Genomic DNA, 21,813 nt, shown 5'->3' with positions numbered 1-21,813 from the left:
TTTTGCTGCATAAGGGAAGCTGAAATTTTCCGACTGCTGAGAGGTGAGCTGCAGGTGTTTCCTGTGTGCCCAAGCAGGCATTTTCATCCCAACACATTTGTGCAGGCATCTTAATGTGTCTGTGTGGAATTTGAGATTTAAATGTTTGTTTCCTTACCTGAGGAATACCTGGTGGATTTCCTTTCTTTCCTTCCAATTACCATTGTTTTCAAGAACAAAGGAGAGAACTTGATGAGTTTTGTTTTATGGCAGCTCTGCTTAAGGGACCAACAAGCATGGCAGAGATGCCTTTCTTGTACTAATCCTTGGAAATAGCAGAGTTAGTATAGCAAAGTCCCTCTTCCAAAAAGCCTATCAAGCTGGTGTGAATTCTCAGAGAATCAAACATGCTTTGCTGATGTAGTTCCCACTTGTTAGGTCAGTCAATGAAATCAGCTGCCAAGGCAAGATCTGCAGGATGTTGGAAAAGATGTGGGGTTTGGGTTTTTTGTTGGTGAAGGAAAGTCATCTCTGGGTCTCTGCCAGGGCAGAAACTGCCACTGCAGAGTGGAGCTTAAACAATGGGCTCAGGGAGAGCAGTTACAGATGGGGAAAGCAGCAGGTGGAACCTCCCTGTTTCCTTTTTCCCCAGCCTCAAATCCTGATAGGCACAGGAGGGAAACTAAAGCTGCAGGAGCCCAAGATGTTTTCACCTTGCCTGTGTGACTTCCTGAGCTGCTGCCTGCAGACAGACGAGGAGCGGCGCTGGTCTGCCAAGGAGCTCCTGCAGGTAAAATGCAAAGGGGCTGCAGGTGAAAGAGGGTGCGAGGGATGGGCTCCTCCTCCATGGAAGTCCAAGGCATCAGATGAGCCCCCTTCCTCCTCACCTGCACTCTTGGTGCTCTTGAAATGAAAACGGTGAGGAGTCCTAGACTGGGCTGGGCTGCCAGGGCCCTGTAAAGGTCATCAGGTGCAAGTGTCCTGCAATGAGCAGGGACATCTTTAAAGAGATCAGATTGCTCAGAGCCATTTTCCACCTGACCTGGAATGGTTCCAGGGATGAGGCACCTACAAGCTCTTGGGGACCCGTGTGCCAGTGTTGCAGAATGCTCTTAGTAAACAAGTTCTACCTAAGATCTACTCTGATTGCATCCCCTTTGTGTTTAGAAATATTTTCCCACATTCTGTTGTAACTGGCACTGTTCAAAAAAGGTGTCCCCCACTTTCTTCAAAGCCACACTGAATTTTGGAAAATGGCTGTAAAATCTCCTTGGGCCTGTTCTTCACACAAGTAAATAACTCCACCTCTCTCTGTTTTTCCTGAGAGGAGAGGTGCCCTGTCCTCTGACTGTTTTCTGTTGCCCTGTTTTGTAATTTGGTGGAGTGCCCCATTTTATCTAATGGCAAAAGAATTGAAGTAGAGCAATGCAGAGTACAGAGACATGCAAAGGTGGTGCAGGAACCCAAGGAAGTCAGACTGGCTGAGTGGTCAGAGATTTGGCTGTGGGCAGGAGGGGCTGTGGAGGGCTCACTGTCAGCCTCTGAGGGGCCCTGGTTTGTGCCCCCAGCCCACCCTTCGAGGTTTCTGGCACGCAAACAGGGAGAGCTGAGAGGGACTTGTCCCAGCCCCATCTGCTGCCTGGCACGCTCAAGCAGACAGGAACTGCCCCAGGGTTACTGCCAGCTCGTGTGGCAGAGAGGGAAGTGCAGCAGCCAGTGCCACTGGGCTGTCCCTGCTGGGAAGGAAGGTGCCATCCAGCACAGGAGGGGCAGGGCATGGAAAGGCAGACACTGCTCTGTCTCCCTGTGGAAATCAGCCCAGTGCCTGTTGGTCAAAGACAAGGACCAATGTGAGGCTTTGGAGTTTCCTGAAAGGAAGAAGCCTCAGGGCAGAAACACCATTTCTAGTGCACTGGCAGGGCAAAAATCCCAGCAAGATGAAGACATCACAATAAACAGATGAGTGGGAGTCTGGGCCAGGTTTGCCTGTGATGGCAAGGTCCTGCACATAAAGATGGAGGTTCAGATGGTTCCATTGTTCTACTTTGTGGGTTTTTGTAGGAACTAGAGGAATCCTCATGGAGCCAGTGAAGCACTGAGCTTGGAAAAGTCATGGTTCACCACTCTTCTTTGTTGTTGTTTTTTTTTTTTTTTTTCTTTTTCCTGTGGACAGAATCCATTTGTAACATCATCCAAGCCAGCCTCCATCCTGGCACCACTCATCATTTAATTGCAGAAGAAGAAAAAAAGTATTAGGAGATGAGAATTTAACAATAATTTCAAGATGTTATCTTCATAAGAAATTTAGATTAGAAATGTAGAGTAGGATTGTCGAGTAGGATTGTTGAAGAGTTGAAGAGTTCTGTAGAATAGATTATACATTAGGATTGGATTTAAATAAAGTTTCTGGAACATCAACTCATTTAGAAGACTTAGATTTAGGCTTAGGCTTAGGCTTAGGTTTAGGCTTAGGCTTAGGTTTAGGCTTAGGCTTAGGCTTAGTACTAGGTTTAGGAGTAGGTTTAGGACTAGGGTTACAGTTAGAGTTAGTATTATGACTAGGTTTGGGTTTGGGTTAGGGTTAGGGTTAGGGTTACAACTAGTCTTAGGGGGTTAGCATTAGGGTATGATTGTCTAATAGGTCTGCTGAGTAGGATTTGAAATTAATAAAATTTTTAAAACCACAACTCTCCTTGTAATTTCCTTCCTTCTTACTCTGTGAATAAGCTCATGATTTCCTTGTAAATTGTATGTTGTTTCTTAAAGGTGGAAGTTACCCCTACAGTGTCTTTGGCATGTTGTGAAATTGGGGAATGCTCATCTTCATTTATCCTCTCCAGACCATGCTGCTTTTGGAATATGACCCACGTGTCTGGTTTTGGTCAGCTGTAGTACCTCTATTTGAGGTAGAAAGGGCAATAGCATTTTCATGAAAAAACAAAGGAGAAATGGGACAGTCCAAATACTCTATGTGGATACAGGCTCTCTGCTGTGACTCAGGAGCATTCAAGATCCTGCCACTTGGGTTTGTATCCCCAAGTGCAATCTCTTTGGCAGAAGGAGAGCCTTGCTCAAGTGAGAAAGCAGAAGGATCAGAGAGGGGGCTCTGAAAGGTCTCCTCTGGTGCAGAGCTGGCAGCGCCTGTGAGGTGAGAGCGGGCCCGGCCTTGGCCGGGGTGCAGCCCCAGCAGAGGCCTGGCAGAGCCCGGAGCAGCCTGAGCCTGGGCAGAGGCAGGCTGGAAGGAGGCCCTTGGAGCTGCAGGAGGCAGCAGCCGGGCCCTGGGTGCCTCTTCCTGGCAGCGGGCGAATCCTCCGCTCTCAGAGCCCAGGTGGCAGCTGGCTGCTCCCGAGGGGAAGCGTAGCCGTGCTGGGCACAGCCCAGACTGGAGGCACTGGCCGTCTGGAGTCTGCCCAGGAGCAGAGAAAGGCCAGGGGCAGCCGAGGGCTGGTGGCCTGGCTGAGGATTCCTACTCTTCTGCCGGCTGCCCTGTGACTCCTGGCAAAGGGCAGCAGTGTGTGCAGCACTCTGGGCAGCGGCGCAGGGAGCCGGGCTGCTGGGCAGGCTGGAGCACAGGGCAGCGTCCTTCAGGCACGGCACTTCTGCCAGGGCAACCCAGGCCAGCCTGAGGCACTGACAGCTTGGCAGCTCACATCTGCAGGAGCCAGTGCCTCCCACAGCTCTGCCAGGAAGCGCCTGCAGGCCTGCAGTTCTGCCCTGAGCCACAGCAAAGGTGTGAAATGCAGAGTGTTCTGCAGAAATATTCAGGGCAACCCAGGCCAGCCTGCTTTGTGCTCTCTGGAGCAGAGCAAGCACTGTGCAATGCTGCTCTGAGCTGCTGGGAGAGAGGGAATCAGGGTTGTGCCTGAGGGTTGCATTTGAGTAGTGAACTGATTTGGAAAAGAGCAGAATAATTTCAGCAGGCAATCTGTGTTTTCCTGATTAATTTCTGAAAGAAAGTCACCATGTGTTGCACACAGGTAGGGGTATTAGAAAAGAAAGGCCTTATAAAATCAGGCCTTGCTCTGCTCAATTACCAGCTGGCCTGTTATGTCTTCTATGTGCAGCTAGCTAACTTCCCATGTGAAAAATCATAAGAATGCGTGCAGTTAACACAGCAAGCTGTTGTGGTTAGAAAACAGTTTGCATCTGTAATAAACAGGAAATCTGACCCACGAGAGTCCACAGAGGAAAAATGTAAACACCTGAGTAACAGAGAGAGTCTTAGCACATACACACAAAAACACCTTCTTAAGCAATGAATGGTGTGGCAAGGAAACTACCAGACAGTTGGAATTGAACATGAGGGCTGTGAAAACCGCATAAAAATGTGTTATATTAATAAAGAATTGGCTTTCCCTGCATGAAGAAACTGAGTCCCAGTTGCTTTATTGACACAGCAATGTGGCAATGTGGCTCTTCACTCAGCAAGAGCATTTATAGGGTGTATTGATGAAACGCTTGTGTTTGATTCCCAGAAAAGGAAGGAGAGGCGTTAAGTGTAACAAATAGGGCTTAGTCTTGTGAATTTCTTTAGTTTTAACAGACAGTGATGAACCCTGTATTCCCCCATTGCAGTGATCAATGTGTGCAAGTGGCTATCTTAGCCTTGAGAATAAAGAGAGAGGTCCTGCTAAGAAGGCAGCCGGAATGCATTGAGAGGGAAGATAGTGTTTTAGGAGTCTCTTGACTAGCAGAGGTGAATTTGAAGATTGAAATATTTCCTAAATGACTATGTAAGGAACAGGAGTCGTGTTGGAGTGTCAGAACCCAGGACATCCTTCTGGGAGCCCTGGATGGCTCGAGCCCTGGCAGGGGGCTCGGAGATCCTGTCAGGAAGCCAAAGACACTTGGGATTTTGATCTTAAGCCATGGAGCAAATTAACAACCTTGTATGAAGAATCACAAGTCACAGGAGTTGAAGTAGCATAATAGTAGTTGTTACAGGGTGAAAAGTAGAATTTTGGGATTTTTAGAAGAGGGGTTTGGAGTCCCAAGATGGAGGAATTTGGGCGTTCCCTGTCCTTCTTCTTTCTCCTTCCTAACATCCATGCTCTGGGTGATGCTGGCACTTTTGGATTGGTTTAGAGTAGAAGTAGACAGTCTAACATAGGTGATAGGTATTGGAAAATAACTATAAATAAAGTACATGTAGATTTTAGTATCAAGAGATAGCACTGCCTCAGGGCAGGGCAGCGTGCCCTTGACAGACCTGCAGATCAGACCTCTGTGAGTCTGAGAGAAAATATTTTAGATACTAGATAATGAACAATCTTGTGAATCAGAGCCAAAGAATTCCGACTCTTCCTTCAACCATCGGGCTGGGAAAAAGGGACACTTGGGTCATCCTGACAGCAGGAAACCCGAGATCCGAGGCCCTGCCATATTTGATCCATGTTTGAGCAGGTTGACAAGACAATGAAGAAAAGTGTGTTGTTTAAAGGGGGAACTTGACCCTTGAAAGAGAAAGAATGTATTGGTCAGTGGGTGGGCAGCTCATCTTTGAAAGGGGAACAATGCATCATGGAGCCCTTGTTGGCAGGGAGTCATGGAGTATGGTGAGCCATGGTGGCCTCATCTCACACGCCGGCCGTGTGTGAGCTGATGCTGTAACTGGGAAAATCCCAGTCCTGAGCAGGAGATAGAAGGCCTGGTTCTGGGGTGGAGGGGTGAGAAGGATGAGATGCACACCGTTTTGATCCAGGGGATGTCCTGGAAGTGCACTGCCTACCTGTGCCTCCTACTGAGCACCACGCTCCAGCTCCTTCTCCTGCTCAGTGGATGTTTGGGAATCCAGGGGTTGGTATGTGTTATTTGCTACTGCAACTAATGGAATAAATTTGCTTTGCAAGCTCAGTTGTGTCTTAGGTCCTTTTGTGCATGGGTCTCCTCCTGAACCTGTGGCAACCACCACCAGGGACCTACAAGACACTCCTACTCTGATGTCAATAAATTCTGAGAAGAGGTTTAAATATGTCAAATAATTTGGAGAAATGTTTAGCCTGTGAGTTTCAGCAAAGTATTGACTATTTCTTAGTTCCATGGATACAAACTACTAAGTCAGATTGCTGGGCGTGCATGTGTTAGGGAAGTGATTCCCTACACACCCAGCACTGAAACAAAGTATTGCTTTCTTTCTAACCCTGAGCTGGCAGCAGGGATCAGGCCCTACTTGGTAACCTTTCATTTTGGGAACTTCTGTTAGCAGGTAAGAAAGGTCCAAATGAAACTTTTTCCAGCTGTTTCCCTCTGGTTTCTCTTTTTAGGCTCCAGAGCTCTTTGCTGCAGGTGTCCTGAGTGTGTGCAGAGCAGAGGAGCCCCACAGAGCCCTTGGTTTCCCACAAGTTGTCCTGCCTTGTTCCCAGGTGTGCCCAGCTGTGGCAGGAGGAAGAGCCCGCAGCGCAGAGGGCACCGTGCCCTGCCCAGCCGGGGCTCCCTGGCACAGAGCAGCAGCAGCGCCAGCGCCGTTCAACCCGCTCCTGCCTTGCCTTCCCCTGGCACACAGAAGCCTCTGGAAATCAGCACCTCCAGTCATGTTCCCAGCTGGGAGCAGCTGCTGCTGCTGGGCAGGTGCTGCCAGTGTGACTGCTTCCAAACGGGACTAAAGGCAGAGATGTACATGCACAGAAGCCCTGGGCATGTCCGATAAACGTGCAAATATATGGGGAGATTTGTTAGCAATTATTTCAGCTGTTATGCCAACAGTGGCTTCTCTCCTGGCTCTGTGTGTTACAGATGAGTAATGTAATGGTTGGCTCTCACAATTAAGAGATAGATATGATGTGGATGTAAAAATGTAAAATGATGTTATCGTAATATATCCTCCCATTGTCCTCTTTCCCCTCCCCTTGTAATAACCTTGGCAGTCAGGGCATTAGGGAAGGGCTGGCTTGTGACCAGGAGGTGGGGTCTAAAACATCTGACCTCCAATCAAGATGTAAGAAAGTAATCTCCAGCAATGGATAGCAGAGAAAGAGTTGACTGACCAAACTTTTGGAGGGGCTAAAGCTATCAAAGGCAGAGTACCTCTTTTGTAGATGAGGATGTGGCTGCAAGTCACAGAGACTGCCAGTGCTGAACATTTTTCCTTGTTCAGTCCTTTGTTAAGGTTTAATAAACCTTTAAAATTTTCAAAGTGAGAGTAGTTTCTCACATGTGCAATGCTGTGGGCCATTTTCTTGATCTGGATTCCTTTGCTTGGGTCCCATCTGAGTGCTCACTTGGGCTACAGGCTGTAGGTGCTAGGGGCACTCTTGGAGTTACTCTTGGATCCCTTGAACAACAGGGTTTGGCCCAGGAGGGCAATTTGTGCTGCTTTGTGGCAGAGGAGAACTTCCCAGGCTATTTTGTGTTTGCTGTGGGGAAGGTTGGTTATTGCTTTGCATAAAGTCACAGACCAGCATGGAGCGTTTGCTTTGTGATGTCAGGGCATGGTTGCCACGTCACAGTGGTGACATGAGAAGGTTGCCTTGGTGCACGGAAGGCCTCAGTGTCAGAGCAGTCCTAGGGCTTGCTCAGAGCAGGAGCACCCTGCGCCTTGAGGCATTTGTCAGTGGGCAGCTGCACACTGACAGGAGCCTTGTTTGTTCTAGTGTTGGAGCACAGTGTGCAAACTTGCACAGCAGTGCTGCAATGATTCAGCAGCTTGCTGCTGCAGTGGTTACTGTTTGTGGCGTTACTTATTCCGGCTATTTTCTGACTCACCTGGCACGTAAGTAGAGATTTCCCCTCTACTTAGGTTAGGGTGTAACATAACCGGCTTTTGTATGTCTTCCTGCTCCTTCTTAGTGGCTGAGTTGATTGAGAAACAGAAAGAGCATTAGGATGCCACTGGTTTAATAAAGGTCCTGTCAAGAGGTTCAGCTAAAAAGGGGGTGTCTGTAGCCACAGGGGCAGCATTGCCAGGGAACCTGCAGGGATTCCCTTCCCTCCATGGGAGAGTCTGTGGCAACAGGGTCTGTCATTTCCTCAATTTGCTGGGACAAGCAAGATAGCTTTGAAACTGTAGACTGGGAGAACTTCTCGGAAGGCCTTCTAAAAATTCAGTTCTTCCCTGTTGCAGTTGTTCCCAGGATTCAGGGAAAGCTTCTTTCTTTCTAAATTTGGTCATGAAAGAATTTGATTGTCTAACTTGACCCTTTACCTAGTGCTAAAAGAGCGATTCCCTTTGCAATGAAGTGCAAACTCAAACCAGTGAGTGTCTCCTCCTGAACCCTGCAGCTGCTGCTGTGCTGTTTCACAATAGAACTGCCAAAGCTCAGAGGAATTTTGGGGAAGCTTTACTGGGCAATTGTTTACAGCAAGTTAATGAGAATTAGTGCATGCAACTGATTTTTTTTTTTTAAACCACCTGAAGGAGAGGATTTTAGAAGCTATTTTATGTGTTTACTAGAACATGAGTATTGAGTGTTAATGAAGACTTTGTATTTTCTTGATCATGTTTGTATTCTTTTGCTGGCTAAAGAGGTTGAAGTGTAGGAACAAGCAAGAACATTGTCCTGATCTCTTGGTGGCTGTGTGAATGAAATGTGTCTCCTGGAGGGATGTTGTGAAAGGGAAAATAATCTCTGTTTGGCTTGACCTCTTCTATGGGATTCACCAGGTCAGGAACTTTTCTCACAGCATTTGATTCATTTTCCCTGCCCACTACAGGTCACATAAAACATGTATTCAGCGGAGCTGATCCTGAGGTGAGTGAGAAAGGGAGATTTCATGTTCCTCCTATTTAAAATTCGGGAGCGAGCTGTCACCTTGGTTAGTCACAGAAGAGTATAGAGGGCCAGAAAGGACGTGTTGCCCTGCCAAACCTGCCCTCAGTGCATCCAAGTGCTTTAGACACTGGAATGGCTCACTTGCATCCTGGGGCTTGCAGGTGTTTTTGGTATGCCAGGATGAGAAGCCCTGTTCGTTTTCTCTTTCTCCAGCCAGCAATGGGGCTTCTGCACAACATTTCCTGCCCTTTTCCAGCACTGGATGGGATTCTGATCCAGTTGTAGTTTTCCCTGTCTGCTGCAGCAATAGCAACAACGTTGCTGGCTCTTTCCTACTCCTCCATTTCCGAGATTGCAAGAAGTATAAGCTCTGTTTTGCAGAGACAACGTTGCTTGCTGATAGCAGCCAGGAAGGAATATCAAATTCATAGCCATACAGTGTTGAATTGGCCGATTTTAATGGGGATGGAGTGACTGAGAATGCCATTGCTAACACAGTTGACGAGTTCTCCTTAGAAGCTGTGGTTGTAAATGCCAGGAGAAATGAGGTTAGAAATGGTAGGTAACTGGCTGTCCCTCATGCTTCTCTCTTGCCACAGGTGACAAATGCAACAGCCATCTCTCCCCTGGCTCCCTCTGCTCCTGGAGAAGAAGCCAAAGAGGAGCAAAGGGAGCAAGATGACCACGAGACTCCAGCTGTGGTCACAGCCCAGCCTGATCATCCCAAGAGAGTAAGTGCCAGTTGTGGGTGCTGCTGTCTTTAGTGCAAGGCAGAGGTGCAAGTTTCTGAGCAGCCAGCACTTGCTGTTGCTGGCCGAGGAGGCAGAGTGCTGGAGTCCTGCAGGACGTAGCCAATTCCTGCAGGCAGTGCCAGCTGGAAATTGGCCTTTGCCCTGTCATGTCGAGGCACCGAAGAGCTGGGGGCTCTGGGTGGGCTTTTGGCCACCTGGGTCAGTGAAGCTCTATGTCTGGGCTTCTGCAGTGCATTGGCCAAGGGCACAGGTGGTTGAGCCGCTGGTCCCAGGGATTTGTTTCTTTGTTTTTCCCTCATGGAAAGGTGTGTTTGGCTTGTGGAAGAGTTCTGCAGTTTTCTTGAGGAGTTATTCACTCATACAGACTCTTTTGGTCCAGCTTTTTGCCTTCTGATAAGCTGCAAGGAGATGAGTGTGCTGCCCGTGTAGCAGTGGGGGGCCATTCCTGTCCCCTGTGGCCAAGGAAAGGAGGCGCGTAGTTGTGAAGCCTTCTCGTGAGGCAAAAGGCAGAAGCGGTGAGTTTCTGGGCATCACTTTTGCAGTGAAGTCTGCAGCTTTGGAAAGTGCCTTGGAGCCTGGAGTGGGGGTGAAGGTGCAAGTCCTTGAGAGCTGTCTTGTGTTGCTCAGAGCAGGAAGGACATGTAGAAATGGAGGATGTTGTATTTGCAGTCAGATGGGCAAGAGTGTGTCTGGCGAGCTGCGTGGGCCAAAAGGAGCCAGGGCTGCTGCCGGTCCAGAGCAGCTGAGCAAGAGCCAGCCTGTGGCCAAGGTGGCCAAGAAGGCCAAGGGCATGGTGGGCTGTGTGAGCAGCAGAGGGGCAGCAGGAGCAGGGCAGTGAGCGCCAGCCTGTGCTGGGCAGCGCTGCGGCCGCAGCTGCAGTGACTGCTGTGTGCAGTTGTGGGCCCTGTGAAGCAGCAAGTCCTTGAGGGGCTGGAGCGTGTGCACAGAAGGAGACGGGAGGTGGGCAAGGGTGTGGAGCAGCAGCCCAGGGAGGAGGTGCTGAGCGAGCTTTAGCCTGGACAAAGGGAGGCTGGTGAGGGACATTCAGATTTTCCTCACTCAATCAAAATATTGTAGCCACTTTTGGAATTTACTTTTTTTCCCCTTTTTAAAAATTGTTAATTTTTCTTTTCTTGGAGGATGAGGCTTGTTCATTTTCTTTTTATCCCTACCATGCTACTTTTCCTCATTATTTTCTGCCCTTTTACAGTACTTGTAGTGGGTCGGCTAGAATTTTAATTTCCAATGTGTCACTTCTGGAGAATTAAGTCGTTTTTCATGAGCTTGGTGCCAATGGATCTGTTGTGGTTCCAGGCCGGCCAGTATGGCATTAGAGATCACTTTTAGGTAATCAATGTCTGTTCCTTTTTGCAGCCCAGGGAATCAGAGTGTGTTTTGTTTGGGAATTGAGCAGGATATCAATGGCCTTTCATTCCAACTGGTCCTCAGAGATCAGAGGAGCAGGGAGGGGCTGTGCTTTATTTCTGATTACAGCAAATTTAGCAGTGTCATTGTGGTAGAGTCCAAGAGAAGAACTTTCTCCAGCACAGATGCACACAGTGCAGTTCCCAGTGCAATCTCTGGGTCAGACCAATTTCCATAAGGACCTACACACTCCAGGTTCCCCAGGAATGGGGTTTCTTGAAGCAATTGAACAGCAATATCAGGATTGTTGCTGACTGGGGGCACTGGCTACCAAGTGTTGATGTGTGTAACAACAGAGAGGACAGTAATAACAGATTATAGTAGTGAGATCTCTATCTCTCTCTCTCTCTCTCTCTCTATCTCTATCTCTGTCTATGTAACATTTAATAACTAAATCTTCCCATCTCTGGTCCAAGGATGTCGGAGGTGCAAAGCTCACCTAAAGCATCCCTTTCAGGAGAGGATTAGTGACATATTCTGTCGACCGATTCTGAGCAGGCAGAGATGTTTCCCCCTCCAGACATGGTGGTTTTTCCCCTCAGAGCTGTTTTCCTCCTCTGGTCTTTTCTGCCCTGAAGTCCCCACTTAATTCTTCAAATTTCTGTCTGTCCTAGAGAGGTGGAACAATTCCATGGTTCAGTGGTGTTTGGTGACTCTGCTCATACATGCATTACATGACACACGGTTTCCTTCACTGGCATCCCCAGGGGTGTTTAAGTGCATTTGTTAATGGGGCCTTATGAGAGTCTCTCTTTCTGCTGGTCAGAATTCTCAACTGACAAAAGAGGGAGAAGAAACACCTTGGTCCTCTTCCATATACTGTGGTGGCCATAGAGGCTCTGTGACCTCCATCAGAGGATCTTTGCACGCATCCTTATCTCCTGAATGACCAGGATTTCTAACAAGAGATTAGATGTCAGAAAGGCAGGAATGCTGGTGCAGGCCCGAGGAGAACGTGAACTGCAGAAGTGTCTCTCCCAAGGGCTGAGCTCAGCCAGGAAGCCACCTGCAGAGCCAGGATGGAGCTGTGGGACAGGGCTGGGTGTCAGTCACTACTGAAAGACAAAGAGGACATGGCAGGAGCAGAGGGAGGCCCTCACCAGAGCCTTGAGGAATGCCACACCTTCCCTGTCAGCTGCCTGACAGGCTGTTGGAGCTTCAGTGCCAGATGGCCCCTGATTGTAGTGCCAGGCTCACTTTGGAATCTGTGCCTCCCCTCGGGTAGGGAATGACCCAGGAGAGCATCAGCACAGAGCTTTGGGAATGTGTGAGCCCATCAGCCTTTGAGTCTTGTCCCACAAATATTGTATGGCAAGTCAAAACCCATCTTCTCTTGCTTTCTCTGCAGGTCCTTGTAGAGAAAAAGCAGGAGCAGACTGCTTTATCAGAGATGCCATGCCAGGCTCAGGGAGAGCTGTTCCCAGCCCGAGAGCAGGAAGAGCAGCTCAGGCAGCAGGTGGAAGAGCCACAGCAGAATGGCCAGGTAAGCCTGACTGACCAGGTGCCAGAGGGAAGGGCAGGAAGAGGGGCATAAAACAGAGCTCTTGGGCGTGAGGAGGCCAGGAGTCCCACAGGCACTGAAAGCACAGAGCCTTGGAATCTGCAGAGATCAGCACTGGGACAGGAGGGTTGCAATGGAAGCAGAGTTGGGTAGGGAAGCAGAATGAAGTGGCTGAATAGATGTGCTTTTGAGGCTGCAAGAGGAAAAAGCTGAGCCTGATGGCAGCTGCCAGTCACTTGCTGTGCATTTGTGTGTACAGAACATCAAGTCAGAGCCCCAGGCAGAGCTGCCCGAAGCTCAGAGTGCCATCATGGCAGTGAAGAGGAGGAACAAAGATGAGATGAGAAGAATTCAAGAGGAGATGAATCGCCATCAGCACAGGAGCGATCAACAAAACCAGGTAAGTGGAAGAGTGGCAGCCACTCCACTCATGAAACTTCCCATGCATTGTTGTTTACAGACCATCAAGGAAGATGTGGAGGCAGAGCTGCAGCAATCTGAGGACAGGAACAAGGCAAGGGAGAAGAGGCTGGAGGAAGAAATTAAAATCATCAGAGAGAAACTTAACTGCCTCCCTCAGGCTCTACAAAATGAAGTGAGTGAGGGAGGGACATCCACTGCAGTCACCAAACTGGTGCTTTCTGCCCTTCTTGCCTTTCCACTGCAGAGCAGCAGGGAGTGGGGCCGTGCCTCTGAGTGCCATCCTGGTCTAGTGTGGATCACAGTCACTCTGAAGGACATTTCCTGCTGTGCTGAATCTCAGCTGCTGCCCTGGACAGTGGGACTTGTCCTTTGGCCTTTTGGCCAGCAGTCATCCAAATTGATTCCTGATGGCCTGTTGCTGCTCTCCCTGTTTCTTTGCAGTGGAACATGGTGACCCAGATGGAGGACTGAATCCCTGTCTGTGTCCCTTGTAAATCAGTTCTTTCCCTTTCCTCACAGTCAATGACTCTTGGCTGACAGGGACAAGCTGTAGTCTCTGACTGCTTTGTTCTCTTTGACTTGAGGTGCAAGTGTCGACATCTCACCTGGCAGCCTGCAAAGACTTCCAGCAAACAATGGGCAATGAAGGGCCCCAAGGTTGGTGTGAGGCACAGGAACTGTCCCTACCAGAAGTGCGACAGGTTGAGCACACCATGGGCTCTGGCGTTAAACCTGCTGCTGCAGCAGCATTACCTGGAGGAAGATATACTGTTGAATCTTGGAAGTCAAGCTCAGACAGTTCGTTCATCACCAGTTCTGACAGCAACATGGCTGCTCCAAAATGGAAGATTGAGGAGAAATATCTGGAGATACTGGGTATGTCTGGTGTATTTCTCATATGAGGGACAGTGTACTCTGTGCACTTTTTCATACCTGATTCCCACTCTTTCCCATGACTCTTAGAACCCTACTCATTGGCCCAAGCCCTGCTCAGATCAGTCCCTAGGAAAACACATCAAGTCCTTTGTGATTCTGCAGCACAACCCCATCAATCTGCTTCTTGCCCACAACAGCTGCCAGTGCTGTGCTCTCAGATAAGACCTGGTGGGGCTGAGAGCAGAGCCCAGTGGATTCTGGGTCTGCCATCACCTGTTGGGACAAGAAGGGCATTGATCTGCACCTCGCTGTGTCTGATCTCAAAGCCCATCCTGCTGTGTCCTGAATGGGGGCAACAGCTTGTACAGGGCTCAGGCTGCCTGTGGCTTCTTCCCACTTCTTGTCAGTGTTCCCTGCTTGGGCTTTGCCAGCCTTGTTGTGGTAGCTACCCTGTCCCTGAGGGCTGGTGGGACTCCCAGCCTTCCTTAGCTGGGAGAGGGGCATCTTTGAGCTCAGACTGCTCATAAAGGGTGAGGGTCCTGATGCTGAAAGCCCCGTCAGGATTGGTTATAGCTTGAGCTGCTGTGGTTTACAAACAGAAAGACATTCTTTTGGCAAACTGCTGAAAGATGGAGAAGATGTCCTCCTCTCCTGGGAATGCATCTCCCTGTGCTTTGTTTCCTGTCAAGAGAACTCTTCAAAGGACTGGACAAAATCAGTCTCTGTGCCAGCCATCTGCACTGCAGGGCTGCCTGTCCTGCTGCTGTTGTGGTTGTTGTTGTTACCCAGCTGACCACAAAGGACTCAGAGCCCCAGACAGTGGGGCTGCCTTTTGTATCTCCTGGAAGCTGGCATCTCTGCTTTAAAGTGAGTATCTTGCACTTTGTTTCCCTCAGGGAGAATGGTGACCATGGAAAATCCCACAATGAAATACACAGAACTGGAACACATTGGCAGCGGGTGAGTCCAACTGCAGTTACTTCTGCACAGCCATGGGCCAGGAGTTCTTCTGGTGGAATGTCTATCCAGCATGAAGTCAGGCCAGATGGAAATATGTTCACAACCTGGGGATAGATTGTCCCATCTCTTAGCGCTGCTCAGAATTTGTAAGTGTGCTCAGAAGGCTTTGTCAGAGACATCCCCATGCTGCCGAGGTCTTGCCTGCATCAAGGGACAGAACCTGGAATATCTCCTCTCTCTCAAGTGGAGGACAGCTCTGTGTTAATTTCTTTAGCGTTTTTGTATGTCTCAAAATCATACTGACACACTAATGAACAAAGAAGAATCTTGCTTGCCTGAAAGAGCAACCTACTCCCTATCAAAGCTGTCAGGTTACAGTTCTCAGGAACATTTCTTTCCTATGGTTTGCGGAAAGAAATACTCTGTGGTTAGGAGAGGAACCACACAGTTTAGAAACTGAAACCCAAGATGAAAGAACAAACTCCCTTTAGGAGCTGAGGAGTGAACCCCAATGCTTCAGGAACAGGCCCAGTGCCCATGCACTTGAGAGGAAAATGCATCATCTGCCTTCTGGCAGAGCCCTCCTGTATCCTGTAGGTTTTGGGCATTTACAGGAGACATCTCCTGTGTGAGCTGGCTTTCACTCCAAGAGCTAAACAGCTTCTCCTTTCTCTGCTTCTGTTTTGTTTCTAGGTCTTTTGGAGATGTGGTTAGAGCGCTCGACAATGACACATGGGGAGAGGTAAATGTCAACAGCCCCCAGAGATTCTGCTGTACTCGAGGGCTTTCCCCTCTGCTGTGAGCTGTGGCTGGAGCTTTGGGTAGAGCTGTGCTGAAAAGGCACAAGAAGCACAGACTGGTGCCAGCCTGCAAAATACATTTGGGGCTTTGTCCTTCTCAGCTGCCAGAAGGAAGGCACGGAGGGCAGAGGTTCCTTTCAGAGAAGGACGCGCTCACTCGCTCTCCATGGCTAAAACAAAGGTGGTGCCTTAGAGCACCTCACTGCCCTTTGGGGCTACAGCTTCAGAGTCCTGAATTCTCATTTCTGGCTGCCAGCAAATACATCTGAAAGTTCCTGGTAGTTCCTTAGCCACCTGCAGTGCTGCACTTGGGAGCTGCATGTAGGGAGAGATCTGCAAGGCGTCCCTAAAAGCCCTAAGCCCTGCCCATAGCCCAAGATGTATCCACAGAGTATCAAGGCCTGGATTACTTCTTCTGAATCCCATCCAAAGCAGCAGAGAGTGTGGTCAGAGGTTTGTGGCTGATAGTTGACACACCACTGATACCAAGTTGTCAAGGCAACATCAGTGGCCCCACATGTCCTGTAACTGCCCTCCAAGGGAGCAGAGAAATGGGCTGTTGGAATGTCAGTTCCTAATTACTGCAGTGCTAATCACAAGGCAGTTTGGCACAGCTCAGCTGTGTCATTGCAAAATCCCTCGCTCCATGTCTGTTGTGGTCTCGTGCCACCAACTTCTCAAGTTATTGATTTTCAATGTCTCTTTAGGTGGCTATAAAGAAAATAAAGCTTCAAGGACTGAAAAGGAAGCAGCTAACCCTTAATGAAATCATGATCATGAAGAGGCATAGGAGTCCCAGTGTTGTGAATTATTTAGACAGGTGAGAGGTCATGGTCTTATCCCGTGAATGTGCATTTACATACAGGAAACATGAGAGGTTAAAAACTCACTTTGGTCAGTGTCAGAAAGTAGAGCTGTTAATTATTTCTTAATATTTCTCTTCTCATCTCCAATAGATGAGAAGAGAGTGCATCTTGTCTGCATGAGTCTTCCCAGGCACACAGAGTTTGACAATTATTCAAAAATATTCAAAACCTGGATCAGCTGTATCTTACTAAGTTAATACCCTCGAAGATCACTGCCTCCACAGTTTTTCAGGATTGATTTTTTAAACTTTCTTAAGTGCTGATGAACCTTCCTAAAGTGGATTTCCCTTAGATCTTTGCCTCTCATTGCCATTGCTATGCATGCCAGGAAGACTAGGTGCTTATTTCCAGAAGCACCATGCCTGACAGGCTTTTTGTCTGGGCTGTTACTAAACTGAACTTTTTGCTTGCAGGCTATCTAAGCCATCTCCTTTTTCACCGCTGTGCCTTTCTCCTTGAGACTGCACAGACTGCAAACAATGCCCAGCCTAGAGGGAATGTCTATTCCTTTGATTCTGTCCTCATCACAAAGGGACTTGGAAACATGAAACCCGGAAGGAAATATAAATGTAGCCATGCATGTTTATCTCCACGCCCTTGTTTCCTTCTTTCAGCTACCTTCTGGGTGAGGAACTCTGGCTGGTTATGGAGTACATGGACGGAGGCACCCTGAGCGATGTCATCAGCAAGAGCTACCTGTCTGAAGAGGAGATGGCAGCCATCAGTCGGGAGGTCAGCAATGCCATCTGTGCTGCCGAGGGCTTGGGCAGGATTGTCTGGGAAACAGGGGCTCAGAACAGGAGAGGTTTTATGTGCCAAGCTTTGTTTCTGTGTTGCTGCTACGCTGTGGGCAAGTAGAAGAATCTCAAGTGAAATGGCTGCCAGTGCCCCTGCACTCACTGAACTCAGTTCTTGTACTCTTATCTCCTGCTGTTGTGTTCTCGCTCTGCCTCTTGTATTTGCTCTTCTCCATCTTGCCTCTCTAAACTTTTGCCTGTCTTCACTGCATTCCTTGCCTGTAAAAGCAAAGGTGCTGGTGGCAGGATTTGAAAGGAACAGCAAAGGAAAAGAGAGAGACTCGTTTCTCTCAGTCCTCAGCTAAAAAGGATAGGAGTGCAGCCAAAGCACTGTTTGCTTCTGAGCACATCCCCTGCAGCAGCAGTCATCCTGGCTGGTGTGCAGGGGACAGTCTACAACAGCAGGTGCTGTTGCTCTTTCAAAGGCTGGCACGCCTTTCCTTAGAAAGGTCCTGCTCTGCAAGTGTTGCAGCAGCAAGCTCTTCCTCTCAGTGGCACTGTGTTCTCCATTCCTCCCCATTCCCCCGAAGAGGGAATCCTTTTGATTCTTTGTGCCCTTTCTTATGTGATGAAATCACATCACTTAGTTTTGCCCTCTTGTTTCTGTTTCCTCTCTCAGTGCCTGCAAGGACTGGATTTTCTTCACTCCAACCACGTGATCCACCGAGATGTGAAGAGCAGCAACATCCTCCTCAGAACCGACGGATCTGTCAAGCTGGGTCAGTGTATTCTTGGTCAGGTGCAACATTCCAGGGATGTGGGTGTGGGGCTGCTTGGAGTGACTGCCAGCTCCCCAGAAATGGTGCTGGTGACAGTGCAGGGACATCTGCTGTGAGCTGGTGACACGGCTGCAATGTGCTCAGAGGCATGACAAGGAACAAGCAGCCAAGAGTGGTGTTGCTCTGTGTGTCCCTTCCACAGGGAGGGAGCTACAGGTCTAAAGCTTCCAAAGAACAAAAGCCACTGCTGGAGGTAGTGTAAAAAAATGTGAGGATTTTTTAAGTCGCCAATGCCATATTTCCTTGGCTAAAGACCTGAGAAAACAGAACAGGACAGTTGTCCAGGACATTGAACAGCACATTCTCAAACTTCTACAGAGAAATTATTTTGCTTGGTTTCCTAATTGCACAGAATAAAATAACAACAGTTGTTTTGCTTTCTCCTCAGCCGATTTTGGCCTCTCTACTCAACTCACTCCTGAGAAGAATATACGGAGCTCGTTAGCAGGGACTGCTTGGTGGATGGCACCTGAAGTGGTGACGTGTCAACCATATGGCCCCAAAGTGGACATATGGTCTTTTGGAATTGTGGGAATTGAAATGGTGGAACAAGAACCTCCTTACTGGAACCAGAGTCCTGCCTCGGTAAGGAGCAAATCCTCACTGATCCCGCTGTCTTTCTCACCTGTCCCATGTTCTGTGTGCCATTGGACAAAATCCCATTGCCATCTGCTGGAAGTACTTCCAGCACAGTGCCCTCCTAAAAATGTCCCTGCAACACATCAGTGTCTGCTGTAGTTTTGGTTGCATCAGTGGGGGAACTCAAGCCTTACCACATGCAAAAAAACTCCATTCTCAGGCAACACTTGCCTTTGGGTTATAAGTGGTTCCAGTTATTTGTCTGCGTAGATGGCTCCAATAATATGAAACAAGAATCTTAGAACTACTCTTATGCTTTCAGAAATGAAGGAAGGAAACCCAAACCAAACAGAGTTTCTAAAACTGTGGTTTTCAGAGGGGGACTGCATCCCCTGTGCAGTTTCTTCTTTCTGGGAAGCTTGCCTGAAATCTGGGCAGGAGGGTGTAGAGACCACAGAGTCTCTTCTGCTTCTTGTGCAGTGCTGCTGAAACACTCAGTGACCATGTTTCTCTCACAGTTGAAGCCACGTTCTCCACGTCACCAAGCCAGCACCTGGTGATGTGGTGAGCCTGACAAAACCTCCCAGTGTATCCTGGCACTTTCTGGGATGGGCCTACCATTAATGCATTGACTTGAGTATCCAAAAGAGCAGAGAGTGACCATAGTGATGGCACCTCTCCTGACCATGAAAAGCTTTTCTTTTCCACATAAGAGAAGCTGAAATTTTCAGACAGTTGAGAGACAGAGCTGCAGGTGTTTCCTGTGTGCCCAAGCAGGCATTTTCATCCCAACACATTTCTGCAGGCATCTTAATGTGTCTGTGTGGAATATGAGATTGTAGGTGTTAGTTGCCTTACCTGGGGAATAACTGATGGATTTCCTTTCTTTCCTTCCAATTACCATTGTTTTCAAGAACAGGAGAAAAAGCTTGATTAGTTTTGTTCTATGGCAGCTGTGCTTAAGGGACCAACAAGCACTGCAGTGATGCCGTTCATGTACTAATCCTTGGAATTAGTATAGTAAAGTCCCTCTTCCAAAAAGCCTGTCAAGCTGGTGTGAATCCTCAGAGAAGCAAACATGTTTTTGTTGATGTAGTTCCCACTGAGTAGGTCAATTAAATCAGCAGCCATGGCAAGATCTGAGGGATGTTGGAAAAGCTGTGGCTGCATCGGGGTTTGGGTTTTTTGTAGGTGAAGGAAAGTCATCTCTGGGTCTCTGCCAGGGCAGAAACTGCCACTGAAGAACAGGATTTAAACAGTGGGATGTGGGAGAGCAGTTACAGATGGGGAAAGCAGCAGGTGTTTCCTTTTTCTCCAGGCTAAATTCATGATAGCCTCAATAGGGACCCCACAGCTGCTGCATCCCAAGCTCCTCTCGGCTTGGCTGCATGACTTCCTGAGCTGCTGCCTGCAGGCAGACGAGGAGCGGCGCTGGTCTGCCAAGGAGCTCCTGCAGGTAAAATGCAAAGGGGCTGCAGGTGAAACAGGGTGTGAGGGATGGGCTCCTCCTCTACTGAAGTCCAAGGCATCAGATGAGCCCCCTTCCTCCTCACCTCCACTCTTGGTGCTCTTCAAATGAAAATGGTGAGGAGTCCTAGACTGGGCTGGGCTGGCAGGGCCCTGTAAAGGTCATCTGGTGCAAGTGTCCTGCAATGAGCAGGGACATCTTTAAAGAGATCAGATTGCTCAGAGCCATTTTCCACCTGACCTGGAATGGTTCCAGGGACAGGGCAACTACAAGCTCTTGGGGCAACCCATGCCAGGGTGGCACCATGCCATGAGGAAACAATTTCTTCCTTCGACCTACTCTGACTTGATCCCCTGTGTGTTTAAAATTTTTCACCCACATCCTGTTGTAACTTGTCCCGTTCAAAAAGGTGTCCCCCACTTTCTTCAAAGCCAATCTGAAGTTTTGGAAAGTGGCAATAAGTGCCTCTCTGGGGCCTGTTTTTCACACAACTGAATAACTCCACCTCTCTCCACATTTCCTGAGAGGATAGGTACTCTGTCCTCTGACTGTTTCTGCTGCCCTGTTTTGTAATTTGATGGTGTGCTCCATTTTATCCAATGGCAAAAGAATTGAAGTAGAGCAATGCAGGGTACAGAGACATGAAAAGGTGGTGCAGGAACCCAAGGAAGCCAGGCTGGCCAAGTGGTCAGAGATTTGGCTGTGGGCAGGAGGGGCTGTGGGGGGGCTCACTGTGAGCCTCTGAGGGGCCCTGGTTTGTGCCCCCAGCCCACCCTTGGAGGTTTCTGGCACGCAAACAGGGAGAGCTGAGGGGGACTTGTCCCAGCCCCATCTGCTGCCTGGCACGCTCAAGCAGACAGGAACTGCCCCAGGGTTACTGCCAGCTCGTGTGGCAGAGAGGGAAGTGCAGCAGCCAGTGCCACTGGGCTGTCCCTGCTGGGAAGGAAGGTGCCATCCAGCACAGGAGGGGCAGGGCATGGAAAGGTAGACACTGCTCTGTCTCCCTGTGGGAATCAGCACAGTGCTTGTCTTTCAAAGACAGGGACCTATGTGATTAGTTGAAGTTTCTTGAAAAGAAGAAACTCCAAGGACTGAAAGCAGCATTTCTAGAGCACTGGCAGGGCAAAAATCCCAGCAAGATGAAGACACCTGTTTAAATGGAAGAGTGGGATTCTGGGCCAGGTTTGCCTGTGATGGCAAGGTCGTGCACATGACAATTGAGGAGCAGATGGTCCCATTGTTCTACTTTGTGGGTCTTTGTAGGAACTAGAGGTATCCTCATGGAGCCAGTGAAGCACTGAGCTTGGAAAGTCATGGTTCACTGTTCTTTGTTGTTTTTTTTTTTCTTTTTCCTGTGGACAGCATCCATTTGTAATATCAGCCAAGCCAGCCTCCATCCTGGCACCACTCATCATTTCAGTGCAGAATAAGAAGAAGAAGTAGGAGACAAGAATTTTACAATCACGTCAAGATGTTATCTTCATAAGCAATTTAGAGTAGAACTGTAGAGTAGGATTGTAGAGTAGGATTGTTGAAGAGTTTTGTAGAGTTGAATTATAGATCAGGATTGGAATGAAATAAAATTTCCGAATCATCAACTCATTTGGAAGAATCCCCTCCTTCTGACCCTTCAGAAAACTCAACGTTTACTTCTTGTTTTTTATTGCTGCTAAATCACACTATGGCTTCTTTTGTATGGTTTATAAGTGGGGAAGGATCTTCTTCATCCATCCTCTCCAGACCACACTGTGTTTGGAATATGACCCACTGGCTTGTTTTTGCCCAGCTGTGGTATTTCTAGTGCAGGCAGAAAGGGAATCAACATTTTAAGGAAAGACCAAAGGAGTGGGGCAGCCAAGACTTCCTGTGCAGATTCAGGCCTGCAGCTGTGACTCGAGAA

At 48.6% G+C, this 21,813-nt stretch overlaps 1 protein-coding gene across 2 annotated transcripts; it reads left to right on the top strand.

Annotated features, from left to right (window-relative positions):
* Positions 1–7,211: 7,211 nt before the first annotated feature.
* LOC135304003 (serine/threonine-protein kinase PAK 3-like) lies at positions 7,212–21,515 on the top strand. Of its 2 annotated transcripts, XM_064426318.1 has the most exons (15): positions 7,212–7,687; positions 8,629–8,666; positions 9,287–9,418; positions 9,819–9,954; positions 12,213–12,347; positions 12,625–12,960; positions 13,373–13,664; positions 14,561–14,624; positions 15,318–15,366; positions 16,132–16,244; positions 16,905–17,022; positions 17,707–17,806; positions 18,255–18,451; positions 19,764–19,901; positions 21,276–21,515. In XM_064426318.1, the coding sequence occupies exons 5-15, from the start codon at positions 12,255–12,257 to the stop codon at positions 21,354–21,356; spliced, it is 1,581 nt and encodes a 526-aa protein (XP_064282388.1). In that variant the 5' UTR covers positions 7,212–7,687; positions 8,629–8,666; positions 9,287–9,418; positions 9,819–9,954; positions 12,213–12,254; the 3' UTR covers positions 21,357–21,515. The 2 variants fall into 2 exon arrangements, with proteins under 2 accessions (XP_064282388.1, XP_064282387.1); XM_064426317.1 differs by lacking the exon at positions 9,819–9,954 and having other exon boundaries at positions 7,228–7,687.
* Positions 21,516–21,813: the final 298 nt, after the last annotated feature.

The sequence above is a fragment of the Passer domesticus genome, chromosome 6, assembly GCF_036417665.1.
Source record: "Passer domesticus isolate bPasDom1 chromosome 6, bPasDom1.hap1, whole genome shotgun sequence".
Taxonomy (NCBI): Eukaryota; Metazoa; Chordata; class Aves; order Passeriformes; family Passeridae; genus Passer; species Passer domesticus.
Note: the sequence above shows the minus strand (reverse complement) of the source record. Positions and strands in the feature narration are given on the sequence as shown.